This window comes from Nyctereutes procyonoides, unplaced genomic scaffold, assembly GCF_905146905.1.
Source record: "Nyctereutes procyonoides isolate TBG_1078 unplaced genomic scaffold, NYPRO_anot_genome, whole genome shotgun sequence".
NCBI lineage: Eukaryota > Metazoa > Chordata > Mammalia > Carnivora > Canidae > Nyctereutes > Nyctereutes procyonoides.
The window spans coordinates 55,324,080-55,349,895 of NW_026575133.1; the positions used below are offsets into that span (position 1 = coordinate 55,324,080).

The 25,816-nt window shown below is 37.1% G+C and overlaps 1 protein-coding gene across 2 annotated transcripts; it reads left to right on the forward strand.

Moving 5' to 3' along the window:
- The first annotated feature begins 1,187 nt into the window (after positions 1 to 1,187).
- On the forward strand, positions 1,188 to 25,816 carry ESCO2 (establishment of sister chromatid cohesion N-acetyltransferase 2). 2 transcript variants are annotated; one of them, XM_055299888.1, is made up of 11 exons: positions 1,188 to 1,265; positions 2,547 to 2,615; positions 3,400 to 4,192; positions 6,306 to 6,399; positions 11,215 to 11,272; positions 14,394 to 14,517; positions 15,573 to 15,704; positions 16,545 to 16,634; positions 17,306 to 17,449; positions 20,169 to 20,344; positions 24,346 to 25,816. In XM_055299888.1, exons 2-11 carry the CDS (start codon positions 2,563 to 2,565, stop codon positions 24,476 to 24,478), a joined length of 1,797 nt encoding a protein of 598 aa, XP_055155863.1. In that variant the 5' UTR covers positions 1,188 to 1,265; positions 2,547 to 2,562; the 3' UTR covers positions 24,479 to 25,816. The 2 variants fall into 2 exon arrangements, with proteins under 2 accessions (XP_055155863.1, XP_055155862.1); XM_055299887.1 differs by lacking the exon at positions 1,188 to 1,265 and adding an exon at positions 1,366 to 1,435.

Below are 25,816 nucleotides of genomic sequence, written 5' to 3' on the forward strand. Positions count from 1 at the left end.
CCTGGGTCCAAGCATACCCGAGGCAGCGGAGCAGGGACTTGGACCCCGAGACTAAGAGGCTTAGCAACTTTATAGGGGCCAGTGGCCAATGGGATCGCAGAAAGTTGCACAGTCGTGCTGGTCCGCTGAGCCGGATTTCCGGTTAGGGTGTGCCCTGGTCTTTGACTAGGGCGGGGCAGTATCCCTGGGCTGGATTTCCGATTAGGGTGTGTCCTGGTCTTTGATTAAGGCGGGACAGTGCCCTAAGTAATAAGCAGGTCAGCACAAGGCGGGTGCAGCCCAAAATAGAGTCAGTCCTGCTCTGCTTGTCCAGGGGTAGGGGATTCTGTTAAATTTCCTGGGTCCCACACCCTGAGCAGAAGGCAGCTGCTCAATCATTGAGCCACCCAGATTTTCCTCGAGAGACTAGTTCTATGAAGTAAAGTGAGTGCATCCCTTAACTAAATTTATTTAGAACTAAAAATGAACAAAGACTGTAGCAGGATCTGGTGACACAGAGAGAATAAACAGTAGCTGACAACCCGTGAGTACTTTAAGAACACTACGGCTTCCCAGAGCAAGAACCCAGCTATCTCCTGTAAATAGTAATTGTTTGCAGGCCCCCAGTTTTCATTTCAGTGAAATGAGAAGGATAATCCATATCTCATACATTGTGACGAGAAGTAAATGGAATAAACCTAGTAAAGCGCGTGAGACTGCCTGGCTGGCACATTACAGATGTTTAGTGCCATGATTTAATTTTTAAATTTAAGTTGGAAAATTAAAAAAAAAACGAACTAGAAATCTAACGAATAATTAATAAAAATGTTAAGCTGATGAACAAAGTTTCAAATGTGAAAGATAGCCGCCTGGAGAATCTTGCAGAGGCTACTTTACAAAAACATGCTAAACCCCGTGACCCCAGAATCCACCTCGACCTCAAGTGAGTGCCTTTATTCTGCCGAAAACTACAATTCCCAGAATGCATCTAAACCAGACCTCGGGAATGGAGCCCGGCGCTGCCGCAAGGGATTATGGAAGGCGTGGATTCCTAGACCCGGAGAGAGCGTTTCTCCTGCCAAGGGCGGGAGAATCCTGGAGACCGCCTCCTGGGTAGGCGGGGCAAGGGCTAGTGAGCGACCAATCAGCGAGCCAGCCCTTGGAAGGTCCGAAAAGCGGCGAATCAGAGCGCAAGCGGCTTCAACCTTCACGGGCGCGCGGTAATTTGAATACAGCGGAGGAGAAACTGGCTCTGCCGAAGAGAGGTTGCGGGCTTGGAGACTCAGGTACGTGCTGCGCGGGGCCGGGGGCTGGAGGCTTGGGGCGGAAGACGGAGGAGCACGGGGGATTCTGTGGAACGTGGGGGTGAACGTCAAGGAAAACGAGCTCTAGCTCAGGGCTTGGCGCCTCAGCAGCTCGAGACCGAAGCCACGCAAGGGATTCTCCGCACTTTGAGGTCCGCGGGTTTCCATCTTTCTGGTTTAGGATTGCCTTGTCTCTTTCTGCCATGACTGGGTTCGGGGACAGGCGCGCTTTTCTGCCACACATTTCTTCATTCAGCCTCACAAGAACCTTCTCTTCAGCCGCGGTTCGACCTTGAGTTCCAGAGACCCTGGTTTCCTGTTTGACCTTGAAATCATGCTCGTGAATTATTATTATTGTTATTATTATTACTAATTATTATACCTGCTCCGAAAGAAGGGGAAAGGAACGTACCAGGCTCTCTGGTGCTCGAGAATTAACGTGCAGGGTTGTGTTTATTTTCAGCAGCCGAAGGAGGTCCTCGTATCTCAGGAACTAGGAAACCTGCGGCTTGCTCTAGGCTCCTCAGGAGTAAGCTGGGAGGCGCTTATGCCAAACCCGTTTCCTTGCTGAACTCTGAAGAAAAAGCTAGAAACAGCCTCTGTCCTCATGGAGCATTCAGGCTGCTGAGGAAGACAGTTAAACCAACAAGAAAATGTGTCAAATGGAGCGTGAAGGAAGTGTAGGGTCTGCCGAGGGAAATCACAGAAAGATATCCCCGCAGAGTATTTGAACTTGGTATAAGTTAATCAAAGGGGGGGGGAAATGTGCCCTAAAATCGAGTTTTTAAAAAAAAATGCTTCCTCCTTGGTAGGATCATTTACCAGCTTGAAACAGATATGTGCTAATTCTGCTTTTATTTTTTGTTCTTCATTGCCATGGTAAAGTGTTTTTCCTTTTTTTTTTTTTTTTTTACCTTCGTGGTTTAAGTTAATAAAGTGATTTGCTTTTTAAAACACCTTCACTCGGGCAGCCCGGGTGGCTTAGCGCCTTTAGCCCAGGGCCTGATCCTGGAGACCCGGGATGGAGTCCCATGTCAGGCTCCCTGCATGGAGCCTGCTTCTCCTTCTGCCTGTGTCTCTCCTTCTCTCCCTCTCTCTCCCTCTTTCTCTCTCTCTCTCTCTCATGAATAAATAAAAATCTTTTTTAAAAATTGCCTTCACCCATCGAAAAGCTTTTTCACACTCTGCAAGTATAATATGATATAGTGATTTTTATATGTTATTGGATAAATTTGGTTATTATAATTTTCTTATTGCTTTTAGGAGTTCAGTTAAGAAGATGTCAGCTTTTACTCTGAGAAAAAGGAAGCAGCCTTCTTTGAACTGTGACAAGTGAGTCTCATCCTGTGTGTAAAAACTCTTAAAAAAGAAAAATCCACCTCCTTGTGTTTCTTATATTCTCTATTCTGTTTCTTAAAATTTCTGTTATTCCACTTGTCCTTTCTTGTGGTTATAGGAACATTTTATATTCTAATTCTAATCTGGAAATACTGTAAGCTTTCAACCTTAGTTATTTAGTGTCTTTGGAGAGAATCAGAAAGAGCTGTTTTCTGTGACTTGGAAATGTATGTCAAATCTTTTATTACCTTGCTCCTTTTTCTTATATAATAATTTACAAAGTGTTTTTCATACAGTACTCCTCCTCTGTGAGCCATCCTAGAAAGTGTGTTTACTCAGTGCTTAGTACATGTCCTAACAGGATATAAATTTTTCCCCACAGAACAAGCTTGAGGGAGTCAGTTTATTACTTAGAATTAATACTTTTAGGGGACTCACAGTAGCCAGTAAAGCCAGATGAGCTATAAGTATATGGCCAAAACTTAGAAATAGGTCTTAAAGCATATACACAGGTGCATGCACACATGATATCAAAGGTTCTTTCTTAGCAGTGTTTGTTTTGGCAAGCGTTGTTGGGACTTCTGAAAAATATTTCATTGCTTCGGTATGGACACATTTTGAGAATCCTGGTAAACTAATAGATAATGTGTATGGATGGATGTTTGGTAGAGAGAATGTATTGTTTTTAGTATGATCTACAAGTATGGTTGTTTATTAGTTGTAGATTGGCATAAAATTGAAGAAAAATGATACTAATGGACTTCATTTCTTTTCATAGCTTATTAGACATTCCATCGAAGAAATTAATTTTGGACTCTGCTGAAAATACATTTCCATCACCTGATGAAAATTACAGTGATAACAATGAAAAGAAGGTTCATTGCTCTCAGCAAAGTCATTTCCTTTCAAATCCATCCGAAACAACTAAAACCAGATTGCCATCTGCAAGTCAAGGTTCACCATTTAAATCTACTATGTCTACTGTATTCTTTTATAAGAAAGATAAGTGGTACCTCAACCCATTAGAGAGAAAGCTGATAAAAGAAAGTCGATCCGCTTGTCTAAAAAGTAATAATGAAGACCAATCTTTTCCTGTTGTGACAGAAAAAATTCAGGGAAAACCAGTCTGCTCCAAGAGGACGATTAAAAGGCCACAAAAGAGTTTAACTTCTAAATGTCAACCAAAATACAAATGCATCAAGCCTCAATCAAAAAATTCTAAAAGTTCCAAGCAAAATCGAGTGGCCTATAAGCCAATTGTAGAGAAAGAGAATAATTACTATTCAGCTCAAAATAATCTGAATGCTCCTCGGGTTCTAAGCCAAAAAGTCAAACCACAAGTTACACTCCAGGGTGGAGCAGCATTTTTTGTTAGAAAAAAGCCCTGTCTTAGAAAATTGTCTCTGGAAAACAAGCCATTACTGGACCTCACAGAAAAGAATATATCAAAAGCGATCAAAGATTCTTATGCAGAGACTGCAAGGCAAGTGCCAAAGTGCTTGTTACTAGAAAAAGAACCAAACATTGAGTTGCTTCATACAAGAAGTAAAAATGAAGAGAAATTAACAAAGGTAAAGAAAACCAAATATGTCACTTTAAAAACTAAGTTGACTATATGAATAACTTCAGTATACATAATACATATAACATGGTTGAAAGCTTTTTATTTTCTTTACAGTCCAGCGGACTGCTTTTATGAAGCCAAATACTATATTTTAATCACTATAAAGAATTTAGGGGCAGAGTGGGATAATGGGACTTTTCTCTTTTGGCTTAAGGAAGCCTACATTTTCTTGCATTAAGGTATGCATTTCATTAAAAATTACTAAAATCCAGGGAAGCTTAGTAATTTTTATTTGGTAGTATTTTAGAAAGTAGAAATAACACAGGTAGTAGTTTTTCAGTATATGAGCATTTGGCTTTTTGTTTGTTTCAGGTCATTATTTAAAGTACTAGATTATTTTGGAAATTTTAGAAAAAAAATTTTAGAGAAGACAATTTTTTTTTATATCTTGTTATTGCTGGCTAAGCCATGACATTCTGATTTTACTAATTCTCTTATTTTTTTCTGCCGAAAAATCCCCCCATATCTTGACTGGATTTGTTGGTATGAGTGTATAATTTTATCAAAACTAATCATTGTATATTTTACATCTGGATTTTGCATAAATGTACCTCAATTTTAAAAAATGCACAATTCATGCTAGAATTCTCAAATTAGTAAAAGTGGCAGGGGGAGAAGGGTGTCCACATTTCTACCCATCCATCTCCTGGTTAGTATTCTCCCTATCTGGTAATAAAGATACAGCCTTTATACAGTGACATGATGAATTCTCCACTACACTCTCCCTCTGCCTTGTTTTCTTCTCTGAACTTCATCATAAGGGGCATGATACTGAGTTCTGTCTAGTTTTCAGTAATCTTTGAGAAGCTGGGCTTTTGTGCACCTTACGTTTGTGAAACTGAGCTCTGCTCAAGTTAAATATCACTACTAGTAGTCCTCTCTCCTAGCCAAGGATGAATCCTGTCTTCTTTAGAGAATACATCACCTTTCCTCAAATCCCTGTGGAGCCCTGAGAAATAATAGTAAACTGATGCATTGTCCCATCTCTACTGAGATGTAATGGTCTTGAATAGGAGTTCTACTTTAGTTGAAAGGGGTTTTTGGGGATCCCTGGGTGGCTCAGCGGTTTAGCGCCTGCCTTTGGCCCAGGGCCCGATCCTGGAGTCCCGGGATCGAGTCCCACGTCGGCCTCCCGGCATGGAGCCTGCTTCTCCCTCCTCCTGTGTCTCTGCCTCTCTCTATGTCTATCATAAATTAATTAATTAATTAATTAATTAATTAATTTAAAAAAACTTTTTAAAAAAAGAAAGAAAAGGGTTTTTTTCCTTTCCTCCCAAGCTATATGTATTTTCTGAGTCTTACCAAATTAGTAGTGTTAGTGAAATACTTCAAAATGTTTTCTACTTTGTTTTTCCCCCTTCCCTGCTACTGCCCAACAAGTGGGATGTAGAAGCCTCTCAGCTACTCCAGAGAGTTCTTTTTCTTTCCTTGACTGCCCGTTTTTGTTGTTGTTTTTTAAGATTTTATTCATTTATTCATGAGAGACACAGGCAGAGGGAGAAGCAGGGTCCTCATGGGGAACTGTTGTGGGACTCCATCCCAGAACTCCAGGATCACGTGCTGAGCCATCCAGGTGTCCCTGGCTGTCTTTTTAAGGCTTATGACAGGTTGTCCCTTCCAGTTTGGTGGCTGCTTGGGAAATTTTTTTGCCATTTTTACTTTTTTTTTTTTTTAATTTCATGATCATAGAAAGGATGTTTTATAATCGTCATTCTACCATCTTTATCAGGAAGTATAACATATACTTCCTGATAATATATAAGTATATAATATACTTCCTGATATTATATATTATATTTCAAACGTGTAATACGTTTTTGACAGGGTGACAAATTACAGTATTAAATATGCCCACTCTATCTTTTGAAAGGTTATGTACATTTAGGGGAAATTATCCTTAAAGTAGTTTGAAAATTGAGGATTTAAAATCAGTTTAGAAGTGTAATTTATAATGAACTAGATATTTTGCTTTAGAAATAGATCTATTGGGATTCATTCATGAGATAGAAAATAATTAAGAATTATAGGTTTCCTTTAATTTTCTCTATTCATTATTTCAGGACTCATTTGGTGGAGTAGTTTCTTTAAGAGAACGTAAACCTAATGAAAATGCGTGTTTTCCTTCAGAGGATTCTCTCAGTAAAAACAAGGCGGGTAAGTAAGAGAAAACTTCTCAAAATGAGTTTATTTATTTAGAGTGATAATTCATTACATGAGTCAATATGGAGTTATATACAATACTGTGTTGGTTTTTTTTTTTTATTCAAGTATGTGGTGTGCTTGTGTTTGTATCTTTGTGTTTATCTCAGTGACACCTTTTTCTTTGATAAGCAACATGGTGCATTTTAAAAACAAGGGAGACAGAGGAGAGGCGGAGATGTTAGGCAGGAATTTAAATACAGATGTATGGTTGGTTCATGCGATGTGATCAAGTTACTTAAGCTCCCTAAAACGCAGTCTTCTCATCACACCTAACCTACTTATCTTACCCAAAATTATAGGAAGGAGTAAAAACAATTTGTGTTACATATTTGTGATCAAAGCCTTATTGTAAGATAATTTACAAAGCCATAGAAAGGACACTGAATTGGGCATCAGGAACCTTGGGATTTTGTTTAGGTTTACCACTAATTAGCTATGTGATCTAGGGAGGAGAGCTCTAAAGTAAGAGGTTAGTCTTCATTTTTATATTTCTCTTCTGAAATCCCATTACTAACTTGTGGTATCATTGTTCGATTAAACAGTATTTACTAAAAAAAAAAAAAAAAAAAAAAAAACAGTATTTACTAAACTATGAATATATAAAGAGGTTAATTAACATTTTGTTTTACCAACCAGATTCTTGGTCACTTTACTTTGTTGGTTATATCGGTAAGTTTGGAAATAAATGAAAATCCTAGGAGTATATATGTTGATTGAAGTGAGAAACTGCAGTTCGTAGGAAGAAAACAAAGATAAAACTAAAAGCATAATCTGGAACAATAGTCCTTAAGAGGATCTAATGATATATATAGAAGAATTGTCAATAATGATAATTCTGAGATACACTGCTAATAACTAATATTTACTAGGTGCTGAATAGGTACCAGGCAGTGCTAAGTTTTTTTTTTTTTTTTTTTTTAGTGCTAAGTTTTAGTATGTGTCAGGCTTCACATGGGTTGTGCTATTACTGATATAATAGAACATGTAACAGAACAATAATGGCTTTCTCTTTACAGTATAAAGTTTTTTTTTTAATAAATTTATTTCACTACACAAAGTTCATTTAAAGAAAACTAATGAATAAAAAATAATACAGATGGTATGAGGATATGGCAAAATTGATAAAGGTAGTATACAAATGGCAAAAGTTTATTACTTAATTACAATTTATCTTTTCTTACAACAACCCTAGGAAATGGATTTGTATACGCATTTTATAGTAGAGGAAACAAACTTACGTTAAGTAACTTACCTACAGCAGATCAGACCTGTCTTGTCCTTATTTCTAGAGAACGGGCTCTTTTTCTTTTTTAAACGGGCTCTTATTTTTCAATGGAAAGTTAAAAGTTTGCTTTTTACCTTTTACCACATAACCCACTTGCAATATATTTTTCTCTAGTCAACTGCTATTTTTACTTTGGTCCTTTTTTAAATTTTAAAAATTTTTTATTTTCTTTTTAAAGATGATTTATTTATTTATTCATGAGAGGCAGAGACATAGGCAGAAGGAGAAGCAGATTCCTGCAGGGAGCCCAATGTGGACTGGGTCCTGGGACTCTGGGATCATGCCCTGAGCTGAAGGCAGACATTTAATGACTGAGCCACTGGTCAGGCATGCCTGGTCCTTTTTTTAAAATAGGCTTTTTATTGTGCAGTAATTTTAGATTTATAGAAGAGTTAAAAAGACAGTGCAGAGGGACGCCTGGGTGACTCAGCGGTTGAGCATCTACCTTTGGCTCAGGGCATGATCTTGGAGTCCTGGGATCGAGTCGCATATCAGGCTTCCTGCATGGAGCCTGCTTCTCCCTCTGCCTATGTCTCTGCCTCTCTCTCTGTGTCTCTCATGAATAAATAAATAAAAATCTTAAAAAAAAAAATGCAGGGGATCCCTGGGTGGCGCAGCGGTTTGGCGCCTGCCTTTGGCCCAGGGCGCAATCCTGGAGACCCGGGATCGAATCCCATGTCAGGCTCCCGGTGCATGGAGCCTGCTTCTCCCTCTGCCTGTGTCTCTGCCTCTCTCTCTCTCTCTCTCTCTCTATCATAAATAATAATAATAATAAAAAAAAAGAAACTGCCAAAAAAAAAAATGCAGAGAGCTCCTGGATATCTCTCACCCTATTTCCCCCCCCATTATACCATTTTCTATCTCCATGGCACGTTTGTTAAAACTAAGAGACTGATGTTATTAGCACATTACTATTAACTAAATGCTGGCCTCTATTTGGAGCTCACCAGTTTTTCCATTAATGGCATTTTTCTGTTCTAGGATCCAGTCCAGGGTACCACATTGCACTTAGTTATGTCTCGTTTATCTCCTCTGCTCTGACATTTACTCAGTCTTTTGCTTGTTCCATGTTTTTCATGATTTGACCTTCTTGAGTACTAATTGGCCAGTTATCCTATACAGTGGCCCGAATTTTGGTTTGTCTGATCCTTGTCTCATCAATCGACTGGACCTTCCGGTTTTGGGGAAGATGCAACTAAGGGGAAGTATGCTTCTCACCACACTTAGTTGGGAGGGAGTACTGATATCCAAATGACATTACAGATGATGTTAACCTGTCATTTGGTTAAGATCAGGTTTGCAGTTTTTTCCTATTCCTATTCCTTTTCTTTCTTTCTTTCTTTCTTTCTTTCTTTCTTTCTTTCTTTCTTTCTTTCTTTCTTTCTTTCTTTCTTTCTTTTCTTTTTTTCTTTTTTTTTTTTTAAAGATTTTATTTATTCATGAGAGACAGAGAGAGAGGCAGAGACACAGGCAGAGGGAGAAGCAGGCTCCATGCAGGGAGCCTGATGTGGGACTTGATCCCGGGACTCCAGGACCACACCCTGGGCTGAAGGTGGCACTAAACTGCTGAGCCACCTGGGCTGCCCTCGTATTCCTTTTCCATACTCTATTCTTGGAAGTAAATCACTAAGTCTAGCCCATCCTTTCAGGGAGGGGATTTTAAGCTCCATCATCTGGAGGGAGAATTACTTGCATATTTTATTTGGCATTCTTCTGTAAAGAAATGTTTTCTCTTCTCATTATTTATTCGATCTTTAAATAAATGGACTCATGGATACTTACTAGTAGGGACACATGAATATTTTCTATTTTGGGTGATAATGGCATACTACATTATTCTACTGTTCAGATTGTTCTAGCTTTGACCATGAGAAGGTCTTTTCAGGTCCTTCTCTTTGGCATGTCCCATCCTTTTGTTTTTTGAACGCTTCTTTACTTTCCGGCACTTCAGGGTGCTCTGGGCTCATCTTGTATTTCCCCTGCCCCAGTCCTAGAATCAGCCATTTCTCCAAGGAAACTAATTCCATTGGGTTTCTATTTAGAAACCAAGATCTGAACTTGTGCTCACTGTTCCCGGTGTGTCATTGCTTCTATGCCCTGTCAGCAGACGAAACTAGGAACTAGATGTATATATACTAACCCATGTAAACTCACGTAAACACACGTCTGTAGCTGTTCTTATGTCTCTCCATCTGTACAGATAACTAAATAAACACAAGTTCAAACCTAATGTCTCTGACTCTAATCCAGTACCATAACCTGTATCCCTTCCTTGCTTATTTATCCATAGCTTCCCACAGACAGTGGAAAACCTGGTTCCCACTGTTCACCATCCACCCACTTAATTGTTCAGTCCCACTACACCTGCACAATAATTTCAGAATTGTTAATTCACACTCCTGTAAGAAATATATACCAGTTAAGAGTATATTTTCAGTCCTTTTGTCTTTAGCCTTCTAATTTCTAGTTAAAACACAGTTTTGTAAAGTCAGCTGCCCATTCTTCCCATACTTCTTTCATTGCAGTTATCCCATACAGTTCTGATACAGTTAGATTCACTTGTCACAGTCTGCATTTCATCTTGGGATCCCTTACCATCACGGCTAATGTTTAAATTTGATAAAGTTCAGCTTAATATTTTCTTTTATGTATTGTGTTTTTGATGTTATATGTAAAAACATACCCAAATCCATGTTCATGTGGATTTTTCTCTTACTTATTTATTCTTTTATTCTTTTATTTATTTATTCATGAGAGACACACAGAGTGAGAGGCAGAGACAGGCAGAGGGAGAAGCAGGTTCCATGCAGGGAGCCTGATGTGGGACTCGATCCCAGGACCCCAGGATCACACCCTGGGCAAAGACAGACGCTCAACCCCTGAGCCACCCAGGTGTCCCTCTCTTGTGTTTTCTTCTAAAAGTTATATAGTTTTACATTTTGCATATAGATCTGTGATCCATTTTGAGTTAATTTTTTTTTTTTTTTAAGATTTTATTTGAGAGGGAGAGAGAGAGGGGCAGAGGGAGAGGGACAAGCTGAGCATGGAGCCTGAAGCAGGGCTTGATGTTACAACTCTGAGATTATGACCTGGGCCCAAACCAAGAGCCAGATGCTTTAACCCACTGAGCCATCCAGGCACACCCCATTTTGAGTTAATTTTTATGGAAAAGTGTTGCCAGGATTTTTTGCATATGACTGTCCAATTGTTCCAGCACCATTTGTTGCCCATCCTTTCTCTGTTTAATTACTTTTGTCTCTTTGTCAAAAATCAGTTGGCTGTATTTGCGGGGGTCTGTTTGGGGCTATTTTGTTCTGTTGATCTAGATGTCCTTTTGACAATACCATACAGCCTTGATTACTTGTTAAGTCTTGAAATGAAGTGATTGGGATATTTTTGTCATATTAACCTTTAAAATTTTATGAATTAAAGTTTTGAGTTTATTTTCTAACATAATTATTGTCATTTTCCCCCCTGACCAGTTTCTCCTGAGTCCATTGTCTATCCTATCTTCAGTGTGTCTTCAGTCAATACAAAAAGGTAAGGATGGCTCTTGTTTCAGTGTTTAAAGTTTACTTAATTTTGAGTTCTCAGGGATCCCTGGGTGGCTCAGCGGTTTAGCACCTGCCTTTGGTCCAGGGCGCGGTCCTGGAGTCCCGGGATCGAGTCCCGCGTTGGGCTCCTGGCATGGAGCCTGGTCCTCCCTCTGCCTGTATCTCTGCCTCTCTCTCTCTCTCTCTCTCTCTCTCTCTCTCTCTCTCTATCATGAATAAATAAGTAAAATCTTTAAAAAAATTTTTTTGAGTTCTCTGGGTATCTTTCTTTCTTGCACTATTTAATTGGGAGAGTATTTTTATACCTGCCCACCAAGGGGATATTGAAAGTAAGATGAAATGAGGCCCTCTCATAGAAACTTTGTAAGAACCTAAGGGTTGAGAGAAGGGAAAAATCTTCATGGGTTTGAGCAACAATAATTGCTAAATTATTTTTTTTTAAAGATTTTATTTATTTGAGAGAGTAAGAGAGGACGAGCAAGGGGGAGGAGGAGAGGGAGAAGCAGACTCCTTGCTGAGCAGAGACCCTGATGCGGGGGTCGTTCCCAGGACCCTGAGATCATGGCCTGAGCCAAAGGTGGAAGCTTAACCAACTGAACCACCCAGGTGCCCCATTTTGCTAACATTTTTATACAGTACCTAGCCCATAAGAAATAGTTTATATTGTCTCATTTGATTCTTAAAACAACCTAGAAGGTAGATCCTATTAATGATTCCATTTTCAGCTAAGGAAACTGATCGTAATCCAGTTAAAATTGCACAGCTTTGAGTTGCAACAGCTCTTAGCAGCCATGACTAGAATCTGTATCTGGATTAAAGCCCATTCAGCTATATTATATTGCCTTTCCCGGGTGACTACATATTAATAATAGTTAATGTTTGACGAACATTTACAACCTCCTGATGTAGGTACCATTATTATTGCCCCCATTTTATAGACTAGGAAACTGGCCAGAGGAGTAACTTATAGCAGCTCAGTGCTGTTAGAAATCCCAGCTGAAGCTGCTATCTTAGGAATGGGTGGGTATGAACAGAATAGATGGGAAAGCTCTGGAAAAGATGTTTCTTATAGCCTTAACATCTTCCTGAGTGGCTTTGGTCCTTCTCTCTCCACTTGATGATAAATGACTAGAGGTATTGAGCAAGGAGCTTGTAGCTAAGTTCTACTTTTCAGAGCACCTCACCATAAATTAACTGAGATTGGGTTGGGTGGGCAACTTTCCCTCTTTAAAGGCCATATTTCTAGGTTTTTGCACCTTTCCATTTTTTTCCAGTTTCTGTCTTTCATGACTATTCATTGATGATTGAAACCTACCACAATTACCTGATAACAGCATATAAACTAATTTAATCTAGCCTAAGGAGATATTAGGATATGGTTGGTTAAATTATTTGAAGTTTCTCTTTATTCAGGACCCAAAGGTCAGATCTCCTCATTCTCTTGTGGATTAACCTATGACTTTTACTTCAGATAGGTTACAGATTCTCCAGGCTCTTTGTTTACTCTTTTGGCAAACATTTATATAGAGTACTACATGGTATTGAACTATTACTGAGTTTTGGAGCTGTGAAGATAAAACATTGTCCTATCATGGAAGTTATGGTTGGAAGAAGACAGGCATTTAAATGAATGCATGTGATGAAGTATTAAAATTACTAAGATAGAAATAAAGATTGTGGTCATATGTGCAGGGATGGGAAGAGCGGAGTTCCTTAGTAAAGGAACAGGAGAGGGCCAAGCAACTAGAGAATGTGTTTTATATTATGGGCATGTACCATAGGTGGTTTGTCCAAGCAGTTTAAAACCATCATATCCAGAATCTTTAAAGTGGAATAATGCATCTCTCACGGTAATTTATTTACAGTAAATTATTTAGTGAAACTTCTTGGTTTTTAGTTTTATGTATATTTCTGTATTGGTCAAAATGTAAAATATATTTCTTACCATAATGTCAAGTCAATTTGAAAGACATTCTAGTCAAATACAGGATAGCTTGGCTTAGTCTTGAAGCACTGGACAGATTTTTTCTGTGTGTGTGTTTAACTTGTTTTCTCTGAATCTCTTACTTTGGTGGGCACCTGTCTTTTTTCCTTGCCAGTTTTCTTTTACCTTTACTCTCCACAGATTTTTATTCCTTTGGTCCTTGGAAAACCAGGGTCTTTGATGATAAGACAAGAGTTAAAAACTCAGGGCCTGCAGAGATTGGGTGAAGAGTGGAACCAACTGAAGAATGTATACCTCATCTAAAGGCACATGCACTGCTGTGTTAATTACATTCTTTGAAGAAAGAATGGTCTGGTGATCTTACAGTGGCTCTTGCAATATTGGAAATACACATATTTAAGTGAAATCTCTAGGTATTGAAATATTGGTAGCTAATCCAAAGTTTTAAACACTGTGTAAGCCAATCAAAACATACCTGCTAGCTGGATTTGGCCTGAGAGCCTCCAGTTTACAACCTCTGTAAGCCAATCCCAACATTCTTTCCTAATGAGAACAGGTTGTCTCAACACCATCTATCCAGCCAAAATATTTTTTTCCTAAGTATTTGAGACTAGTGGGGTGGTGCATTAGGTATGAGGACCAGTGAATATGTTAGCCTCACCCAGCTGCCCAAGTAGAGCTGTTGGATCATAATATTGCTGGTGGCTGATGTCCTGTGGAATTGTGAAGTTCAATAATAGAATCTACTTATTTGCTCTGCTGCTACTGGAATTTCTTTATGTCTACATGGGTAAACATTGCCCTAAAGTTGGCAAAGCAAAAAAAAAAAATCACTTTTTAAGAGAAGTAAACTTGTGACTGCATATGTGCATCTGGTAGTATTAATGAGGGTCCCTTGGACTTGGAGTTAGAAGATGAGGATTTGTGTCTAACTGCCGTTCTTTACTAGTTAATTTACTTGGAGTAAACTACTGATCCTCTCTGGGCTTCAGGTTTCTTATTCTGAACCCTGTTACTTCAAGTTACTGTCAATAGAGCAATAAAAATTGCAAGGTGCTCTGCAAATATGTACATATCTATTCTCATTGTAATTCCTCCGACATTTTTAGTTTATCAAATAATTAAATAATATAGTAATAGTTTATTAACTTTCATTTCAAAGATCTTTAGTTGAAGAACAGTCTTCTGTGGGATCCGTCATATCTGCTAACTTGAAACAGATCAACATGCAGAAAAGTACTAATGCCAGGGATACAAATAAAGAAACAGAAGACCAGCTCATCATTGTGAGTAAATTTAAAACAAAGCTTCTCTTGTGCATGTGGCTTATACATGTTGTCTTAGCATAGTTAACATGGTTTACAGACATTCTGAGTTTTGTAAATGCCAGCTTTGTTGTAGTGATAGCATTTAAAGATAGTCAAGTAGATTTTCAAACTCCTAATGTTGGACAATGCTAGTAATTTAGTAAACTGTTGATAAATGAGTGGTCTTCAGATAAGGACAATTCTTGTTGATCCACAGAATATTTAATGATAATAACTACACTGTATTAGACTTGGGGTTGGCATATTATGGCCGTGGACCAAATGGCCTATAAGCTTAGAATAGCTTTTATGTTTTTAAAGGGTTGGAAAAAAGAAAAAGAGAAGAATGTGAGACAAAAAAAGCCTAAAATGTTTTCTGTCTGTGCTTTTGCAGAAAAAGTTTCCCAGTCCCCCTGTATTCATTCGGAACTTGGTATTTTCAGTAGCATTAAACAATACCTCATGAGATAGAATGGAAGTTAATAAGCCATAAAATTGAATATTCCTGACTTTCCTGTATTCATGAATTTATGCTTTTTCTGAACTTTTATTATATATTATATTTTTTTATCAACTCTTGCAGCAAATAATTTTAATATTCTTAATCACTTAAGGAAAAAATATGATAAATATACAAGTCCTGAGACTTTTCCCCTGCCTCTTTGAAACAAGGCCTTTTCAGGTCTCTCATTTAAGATCTTAGTAAAGAAACTATTATTTATCTTAGCTATTATCTTTATGATTTAATTTGATTCCTTCTAAAATTGTGGGTCTGCCAAAGAATGTTCATTTTTTTTATGCCATCAAAATGGTATAATAAATAAAAATTCATTTCTTTCGTCAAGTTCTCTTCTCATTCCATTTTGTTTAGGAGATGGGGGAAGAGGATATAGTAACCAGACTTTCATTTAGTATTTTACTCGTGCCAGCACAAAAGAAAAATTAGGGAGAAATTTGAATGAATGGTTACATGAACTAAATACAGAGCTATTTGTGATATGTTTAAGATGGACTTTTTCTTTTCCCAATTACAGGATGCAGGTCAGAAACATTTTGGAACCACTGTGTGTAAGTCTTGTGGCATGATCTATACTGCTTCCAACCCTGAAGATGAACTGCAGCATGTTAGGCATCACCACAGATTTCTGGAGGGAATCAAATACACAGTAAGTAAAAAATAGGCTTTCAATTTGTTCTAAAAGTAAAACTGCTTTAAAAGATACATTTCTTTTGCTTAAACATTGAAAGGTTTATATATCCATAAATACCATCTCCAGTTGTGTTGTCTTTATACTTGAGGTTGATGATATTTAAAAGTTAACTTTTAATAAAAGTGCTATTTCAAACTTTCTATCCTAATAGAAGTATTGTTCTAGGTTGATTGAACACCCTTCATCGTCAACTCTAGCCTTTTGAGCGGAGCTGAACAATTTAGAATACAAAACTTAAAGAGTTAAAGAGACTCCACTTCCCTGCATCTCCTCACTTTACTTTCTTTCTTGTAGATAGGATTAGAAAAACAGCTTTTCTGTGGCTTCTGCAGGCTTTTTCTTTTCTGATAAGAGAGGTTCCACCTTTTTATAAAGCACCTTTCTAGTCCAATACATTCTATTGTTGGCCTTTGTGATTTGTGCCTGCTACTCAAGTGGATTATCTTTTTTCCTATATTTTTAGTGTGTTTTATTAAAACTGCTTATCTTAGCCCTCTTCCACCTTCCTACTCCTAATAATTCATCTTTTTTTTTTCCTATATATTCCTATGAAGGGCTCTTTAATTGATTTTGCTTTATTTTGTAGTAGATTATGTACATATCTCCTTCTAGAGTGTCAGCTCTTGAGGACAGGCACTTTATTTTAGGCATCTTTTATTTCCCTTTTCGTATGCCTTTAGATAAATTGTCTCTTTTTTCATATCCTTCATTGTTCATCTTTTTGTTCTTTCCGGACTATTTAATGTTTTTCTCCCCCCTCTTCAAATTAAACTGTGACTTTTTTTCTTTGGTCAGGGCTGGAAAAAAGAACGTGTTGTAGCAGAGTTTTGGGATGGGAAAATTGTGTTGGTTCTGCCACGTGATCCAAGTTATGCTATCAGAAAGGTATGGAGCATTCGTTTTTTAATCCTTCTTCTCCTCCTACTCCCTCTTTCTCCTCTCACCAAGAAATCAACGTAGTTTGACTTATAAAAAACCTTTCCTGAGAGCTAATCCACTTTGGTGCTCATGCAGGGATGACTTCCATAGTGGTTTATATAAACCTAAATTTGGAATTATAAGACAAAGTGTCAGTCAAAGATTAAAGAAAACAGTTATCTGTTTTATCCTTTACCTTCATTTTTACTTGTGAAAAGTAAACTAAACTTTTCAATATTGAGACGTTAATGGCCCCAGAATATATTTCTCTAGTGGTGGTGTTTGTTTCTTGGGCTAGATGTTGAGCCCCCAGTGAACAATGAATAAAGCTGAAACAAAATCTGTTTTGGCACTTTCCACTCCTGATTCCCCCAGGAGTCTGCATTTCTTTTTGTTGAAAGTGATCTGTAAAATATGTTTTTCAAACCTTGTTTCCAAAGTGGCAGATGCTGCATCAATAGTAAAGTAATTTGAGGAGTGTGTAAATTTTAGGAAATAGAGGTAAAAAGCTAAAATGATAGTAATCACAAATTTTGTATATATAAACATATATTTTTATATATTTATTAAATATATATATAGTTAGTTTCTATTCTTTTTAAAACAAGTTAATCTCTTTTGGTTTTTAACATCGTTAGGTAGAAGATGTCCAAGAACTTGTTGATAATGAATTGGGTTTCCACCAAGTTGTTCCCAGATGTCCAAACAAAACCAAGACTTTTCTCTTCGTATCTGATGATAAGAAAGTAGTTGGGTGTTTAATTGCAGAGCCCATCAAACAGGTATGGTATATGTCTTAAATTATTAGTGTAATGTGTGAGCAAAAACGTAGTTGGGTGAAATCTCAATAAGCATTTAAGAATACTATTAATGACTTTTTCCACCTCCAAAAGTATCCTTGGCCATATCAATAATTGAAGTCATTTAGTTCTATTATATTTGGCATTTTGTCATATGTAAGCAGAATAAGTAAGTCAGTCTTATGTTCATGTGGTCATTTCCATACCTGGACTATAAAATACAGTGATTTTAAATAAGCAAATCTATAGAGCCCAGATATTGTACATGTGACTTAGTGCAGGTTAATATATTTGGCAAAATAATTATTGTTCCTTAATTAGAATCTATATTAGGTGCTAATTAGCAATGTTCTGGACGAGGAGTTGGCAAACTTCAGCCCCTGGACCAAGTTTGGCCCACTACCCTGTATTATAAATAAAATTTTATTAGAACACAGCTATGCTTATTTCCATATCATCTGTGGTTGGTTTTTGTAACAGAGATCACATGGCCCAAAGAACCTAAAAGTTGCCAACTTTTATTCTAGAATAAAGAGATAAAATTTTTGCCTTCAAGATGATTATAGTATAATCTTTAGCTACAGAGAATTATAGTTCAAGTGTGTTCTTTTTTACCTGACTTTATAGTATCACACACTGATGTCGCCTACCTTTTAAAAATATTGTCTTAAAATGTCTTAAAAAGATATTAACATAAATTTATCTTACACCTTTGTGTAAGTGCCTCCCTTTCTCCTCTCACTTCTATCTTTTTTTTTTTTTAAAGATTATATGTATGTATTAGAGAGAGAACAAACAAGTGGGGAGGGGGCAGAGGGGAGAGGGAGAAGCAGACTCCTGGCTGAGTGGGGAGCCCAAGACCCTGAGATTATGACCTGAGCCAGTCACATAACTGACTGAGCCACCCAGGTGCCCCTCATTTCTACTCTCTTTATTGCTCTTTCATATTTTCTCTTTTTATATATATGTGTGTGTGTGTGTGTGCATATACACACATATATCACATACATAAATCACACACACACATATATATACACACACACAGACACATATGTATGTACACACATAATATAGTCTCCTGTGTGTTTATCAACAGTTGGAGCAAAAAAATAGCTGGTTTGTATTAATGATCAATTTGGCCTTTTATTTTAAAGAAGTAGACTGTATATGTAGTGATGATAGGCAAATATAGCCAACATATTCTCTTCTTTTTATTTCAAAAGCAGTTTTCTTGATGGTAAAAATTAAGTACCCAGCTATCAGAGCAGCTACACTAAAAAAATTGTGACAATACCAAATGCTGGGAATGATGCAAGGAAACTAGGTCTTTTGGACATTGTTGGAGGGGACATAGAATGTTAAGACTGTAAAACATTTGTTAGTTTTTTTTTGTTTTTTTTTTAAAGATCTATTTCAGAGAGAGGGAGCAGAGCATGTGTGCACACACAGTGGGAGAGGGGCAGAGAGAGGAGACAGTCCAAAACAGACTCACGCCGAGCATGGTGCCAGCGTAGGGCCCAATCTAACGACCCTGAGATCATGACTCAAGCTGAAACCAGGAGTTGGAGGCTCAACCAACTGCACCACCCAGGCACCCTGACTGTTTCTTTAAAAAAAAATTAATCATATAAATTGAATTTAAATAGAATATTAAAAAAATAATCCTAGGTTTTTCGTATGACCCAGCAATCTTACTCCTGGGCATTTATCCCAGAGAAATGAAAACTTACTCCACACAAAACCCTATACCCGAATGAGGATGGCAGTTTTATTTGTAGTAGCCTGGAAACAATGAAAGTGTTTTTCAGTAGGTAAATGATTACACAACTGGTACATCCATTGAATGGAATATTACTTAGCAATTAAGAGGAACAAACTGTTGATATATGCAACAGCTTGGATATATGTCAGGGCATGGTACCAGTGAAAAAAAGCCAATCTCAGAAGGTCACATGATGTATGAGTCCATTTATATGACATCCTCCAAAAAAAAAACAGAATTATAGAGGTAGAGAACAGATTGAAGTTGCCAGAGCTTAGAGATGGTGAAGGGGGAAAGGTGGGTATTGTTATACAGAGGTAGCAAAAGATCTTTGAGATGATAGAGTAGCTCTGTATACAGGTTGGCTGTGGTGGTGCTTAAATGATTATGCAGGTATTATGAATTGCTCCATGACATAGAACAATATGCCTATGTTAATACCTGTATTAATCCCTTGGTTTTGGTATTATAGGTTAGTTACAGAGGAAACTGGGTGAAGGATACATTATTTCAAAATAGGAAGTTTAAAAAAGTCCTTAAATGCTGACCAAATTTCATAGTTAATATGCAAAAATCTTCCTTAGTGTTATCAGTTTCTTAGGATATCATACAGTTTAGGCTGGAGAGAATGGGAGAGCTTTATATACCATATTAAAAGGAAGAGTCTGATTTTTATAATTTTTTTAGTCAGAAGAAGGAAGTTTCATAATGGTATGTAATACACTAGAATGTGGGAATATCTCAACGTCACTAGTATTTTTTTAAGCATTGTGTCACTATAAATGGATAAGAATTCAAAAAGCGCCAGAATTTTAACATTTTTGGTGAAGGTATAAGATTAATTTTAGATACTTAAGTCTTGTTTAAGGAATGATTTTTAAAGAGAAATGTAAACTCAACTGTATTGCTAGCTCTATATGCATCTGTATATTATTGCAGGCCTTCCGTGTCCTTTCTGAACCAACTGGTCCAGAATCTGTAAGCTCTAAAGAATGTCACCGGGCTTGGCAATGTTCAGATGTACCACAGCCTGCAGTATGTGGAATAAGTAGAATCTGGGTCTTCAGGTTGAAACGGAGAAAGCGCATCGCAAGACGATTGGTAGATACACTCAGGTAAGAAATAACATAAAATGGATCTAGGCCCAGATTAGCTTTCCCAGAACCTTTCCAGGCTCATGAGTCAAAGGGAATGATGATGATGTTAAGACACTTCTGTTTAAGTACTATCAAAGTCAGGCAAAGGCAAGTGTTGGCACTTGAGGGGGAACCCCCCCCCCCAGATGTACTCACTCAGTTTAGGGCACAACATTCCAAGTATGAACATTATAGCCCAGTGCTAATCAAACTACCTGCAGTGAAAAACTAGTTTAGTTATAGACCAACACTTTAATAAAATGAGATGAATTGCTAGAAAGTGAAATAGAAAAACAAAATAAAAAAATGGAAGATACAAGCCCAAATTTTTATTAGACTCAGCAGATATAAAAAAGTTAACATGCACTAAATATAATTTATACAAATAAAATATAAGTTTATAAAAAGAACTACAGAAATTGCACATATTCATGAACTGGTATGTGACCAGGTAATTAGCGAAGACTTACTATTAACTCATATATATAGCTAAATATAAAACTGAATTAGTGAGGCAACCCACAAAATGGGAGAAAATATTTTCCAATTATTCATCTCATAAGGGTCTAGTATAACCAGTATATATGAAAGAATTCTTACTGTGCAGCAATAGAAAGACAGCCCAATTTCAAGATGGGCAAAGGATTTTAATATACAGTTTTCCAAAGAAGAAATATATATGGCTGCTATCGAGGATTTGCAAATCAAAACAGTGATGAGATACCACGACTTCACACTCACTAACGTGACTATAAATTTTTTTTTTAAAAAAAGGGAAAATAGGGATCCTTGGGTGGCACAGCGGTTTGGCGCCTGCCTTTGGCCCAGGGCGCGATCCTGGAGACCCAGGATCGATCGAATCCCACGTCGGGCTCCCGGTGCATGGAGCCTGCTTCTCCCTCTGCCTGTGTCTCTGCCTCTCTCTCTCTCTCTCTCTCTCTCTCTCTCTCTGTGTGTGTGTGTGTGTGTGTGTGACTATCATAAATAATAAATAAAAATTTAAAAAAAAGGAAAATAACAAGTATTCGTGAGGAACAAATATTGTGGAGAAAATTGGAATCCTTGTATGTTGCTGGTAGGAATGTAAAATGGTACAGCTGCTATGGAATAATAGTCTGTAGTTTCTCACAAAACTAAACTGTTAACCATATGACCCAGTAATTCTACTCCTAGGTATATACTCAAAAGAAATGACAGCAAGTGTCCATATAAAAACTAGTACATAAAGTTTTATAACAGCATTATTTTTTTAAGAGCCAAGAAAGTGTAAACAACCAAATTTATGATTAGTGGATAAATACAATGTGGCATTTCTGTACAATAACACAATGGGATATTATTTGGTCATAAAAAGGAATGAAGTTTTGACATCTACTACAACATGGATAAACCTTGGAAACAGTATGCTCATTGGAATAAGCCAGTGACAAAAGACCCTGCATTGTATGATTCCATTTACAGAAAATATCTAGAACAGAAAATAGTAGTTTCCAGGGACTGAGGGCAGGGTAAATGGAGAGTGACTATTGATAGGTATAGGGTTGCTTTTTGGGATGATGAGCTGTTCTGGAACGGATATTGGTAGTTCCACAGTTGTGTGAGTATACGAATAACCACAGAATTGTACACTTCTAAAGAGTGAGTTTTATGATGTATGAATTATATCTCAGTAAAAAATAAGTGATTTGCGGGATCCCTGGGTGGCGCAGCGGTTTGGCGCCTGCCTTTGGCTCAGGGCGCGATTCTGGAGACCCCGGATCGAATCCCACGTCGGGCTCCCGGTGCACAGAGCCTGCTTCTCCCTCTGCCTATGTCTCTGCCTCTTTCTCTCTCTCTCTCTCTGTGTGTGACTATCATAAAATAAATAAAATTAAAAAAAAAAGTGATTTGCCATTTTAAACTCCCAGGTGCACACTTTCAACTAACATTTAATTACTTGAAGTTTCTTAATGTGACAAATGGACTTATTTCTTGCTTGTAGATGTACCTGATGTAGGTTTGCTTGAATGAGTTTCACACAACTTACTCTCTCGACTTCTATACATAAGTTAAGAGGTTACAATCCAGTGACCACACTTTGAGTAGTGCTATTCTAGCCTTTTGAATCCTATGCACTTTTTAAGAAAGAACACCCAAGACCATTGTGGGATCCAGTGTTGGGCCATAATCCTAGTCCCCTGTACATACCTTATAAAGGGGAACAGTGAGAAAAATTAGTGTCTGTAAAGATTTTTATTTGATGGTTAATTATGAAATACCTCTATTTTCTATATTTTTTAAGGAATGCATAAATTTGGCATGGGTAATACCAGTATCTAACCTAGTTCCACCAGTCTAGTCTAATGTTTCTCAAACTTAGAAGTCTGTATGAATCACCTGGGGATCTTGTTAAAATGCAGGTATGATTCGGTCGGTTGGGGTGGGACCTGAGATTCTGCATTCCTGATAAGCTCTGAGGTGATGAAGAATGTTGCTGGTCTGTAGATCATACTTTGGGTACCAAAGCAATAGGTTATCTATAAGCAATAATGAATAAAAAATTAAGTTACCTTTAGCAGAGAAATAAAAACATTCATTTGAGAACACATCTCTTCTCACATCTGTGAGTTGGAGATACAGGTAATTGGCAGCAATCCTGTAATGAAGAGCTTTGGGTTCAGTTCTCTCTTGTCTGTACAGGCAATATATGTTTAATCCTCATAAGAGTCGAATATTGTTCCTAGTTGTTTGATATAGGCAACTTGAGGCTCACCTGGGGATTATTAGTACACATCTATACTGACAGGCAAATGAAATGACAGGACTCGAACCCACAGATCTGAAATTCTTTCCATAGCTGCTATCACCTGTAAAGACAGTAAGATCTGTTTAATCAAACCAGTGTTTTGCTTTGGATTCTAGGAAATTTAGCAATAAACCTTGTACAAAATTACATATTATCATATGCTTATATCTATCTTCTCATTGAATCCAGTCTTTAATTATATATTTTTTGAAATAACTTCAAAACTATAAAAGAGTAGCAGGAATAGTAAAAAGCCCTTATTTACCTTTGCCCAGATTCATCAAGTTGTAACATTTGCTTTCTGATTTATGTGCATGATGTCCCTTTAGCCCTTAGTGCTTCAGCGCATATTTCTTAACACCAAAGATAGTCTTTTACATAAGCACACTTCAGTCCTCATATATGGGATATTTAATGTTAATGGAATGCTTTTATCTGACATACTGTCCATATTTCAGTTTTGTCATTTATCTCCAATGTCCTTCATATTCATAGCATTTTTTTTTCTTGCCAGAATCACATTGCATAGTTGTCCTAGCTCTTTTGTCATCTTTCCTAACTTGGAATAGTTTCTTAGTCTTTGTCTTTTATGGCATTGAAGAATCTGAAGAGTACTGGCTACTTTATGGAATTTCCTTCAATTTTGTTGAATTCTTTTAACCGTTTCATTGTATTACTTTTAATCCTGGCTGAGCTGGGTCAGGAGAGTTGTGGTCAAAATGCAGGTTAGTTTTTGCCTCTTTTAAGCTCCGAGTGTGTGGTGTGGTTGAGGAGAATAGTTGTTGGTTAAAGTTGTTGATGGTGAGTTTTTGGTTTTAATGCACTATTGCTTTTAGTCAGCAATATTACCGCCTGTTTGTTGCTCATTACCATGGATCCTCTCGAGTCAGCTACATAATTTGAATGGTTCCTTTTGCATCTCAGCAGAATTTTTTCTGGACCTCAGTGTGCTCATGTGTGAAATGGTATCATTAGACTTCCACCTCTAAAATCTAAGGCATTAAATCACTTTATCACTTACTAAAATATTTTTTATTGTAATCAAGAGAATTTAAAGAAATTGAAATTTTATATATGAATTGCTTTTTCTTGAAGGAGACAAAAATATATATATAATTAGAATTTTAAGTTGATTTCATTGTTAAATTGTCTTTTCCTTTTCTTTAGGATTAAATTGTCTTTTCCTCTTCTTTAGGAACTGCTTCATGTTTGGCTGTTTTCTCAGGACTGACGAAATAGCATTTTCTGACCCAACACCAGATGGCAAGTTATTTGCAACCAAATACTGCAACACCCCTAATTTCCTTGTATACAATTTTAATAGTTGAGCCCAGTGTCTACTATAGAACAGTTACTATGTGGATGGCTTCAGACACATTTGTTAAATGTGAACTATTTAACAAATATCAAAACAAAAATACTAAGATGCACACAGAGACACATAAACCTGTATCAGCTTTGTTCCTTATGAATTAAAAAGTGAGAGATAAATTTGTTGAAAATTATCTGGGTATTCAAAAAAAATTCTGTCCAGCACTGGAATCCTTAATTATGAAACTTTGTAGCTATAACTGGAAAATGACATGCCTCCTACATAAAAACATTGACAAAACAAGGTGGTTTCCACAGATATGTGACCACTTATCTTTTATAAAGCAGACTTTGGCACCAGGATTATCTCATGCTCAATCAGAGGCAAATAGCAAAATTTAAAGACAGGCAAATAATTTCCATGCCCTGCCTTTAAAGGTAATTCCTGAATTCTGTACACAAAATTCTCACTTTATAGGTGTTGGCTAGAGCAACTCAGTTTGAAAGTATTTAGAAAGTGTCTTGAATTTTTAATTTTTAAGAGGACTCTCCCATATTTATTGTAAAGAATGAGTAAGATTTCCATATCCTTTTATGTAACACAATTCTGTAGCTTAGGGTTTTAATCCTTTTGAAAAACATACCTGTCTTCACACTTAATTACAGTTAAACATAATAGTTGCACTATTGTCATTTCATGAATTTCAGTGTGTGAAAATGCTGATTGTGCTACTCACCTTTAGTGCGCTTGTTACTGAGGATCAGTGTCATTAACAAAATGGATCCCCAGTTGGATTAGATGATTCCTATGGCTACATTCTTTAAATGTTTGAATGTTTAAGATACATCTTGCTCTGAGAAGTCTGGCAAACGTTCTGACAAAGTGAAGAGTAATATATAACTGAGGTTAGTAAATAAATGTATCTAGCCTGATGGGCCAGAGAATGTAATGACATTATATAAATACAGCTCAGTATGCGCACATTTTTCTAGTATAATTCTTGGATACTTACTTTAAAGAACAAAGAATTATTCATATTGTTTTGATTTTAAAATTCATATAACTACTTATCTGGCAATAGGACTCTAGGGAAATTTTCTGTGTTGTGACTCTGTAGAGTCAGTTCATCTGCATTCTTTTATTTTCCTATAAGTTACCATGTTCCCCAAGTTTAGAAGCCTGGATTCCAAAAAGAATGTGGAATTGTTGAAATGTGTGTGATTATGCCAACATTTTAATGCTGTTTTCTGCACTGCTGTTTTTGTTTTAAATATTTTATTTAAAATTTTCTATTAACATTATTTTGCTTGCTCAGTGCTTTGTGATGAGTCAATTAAAATTCCTTTCAATTGTC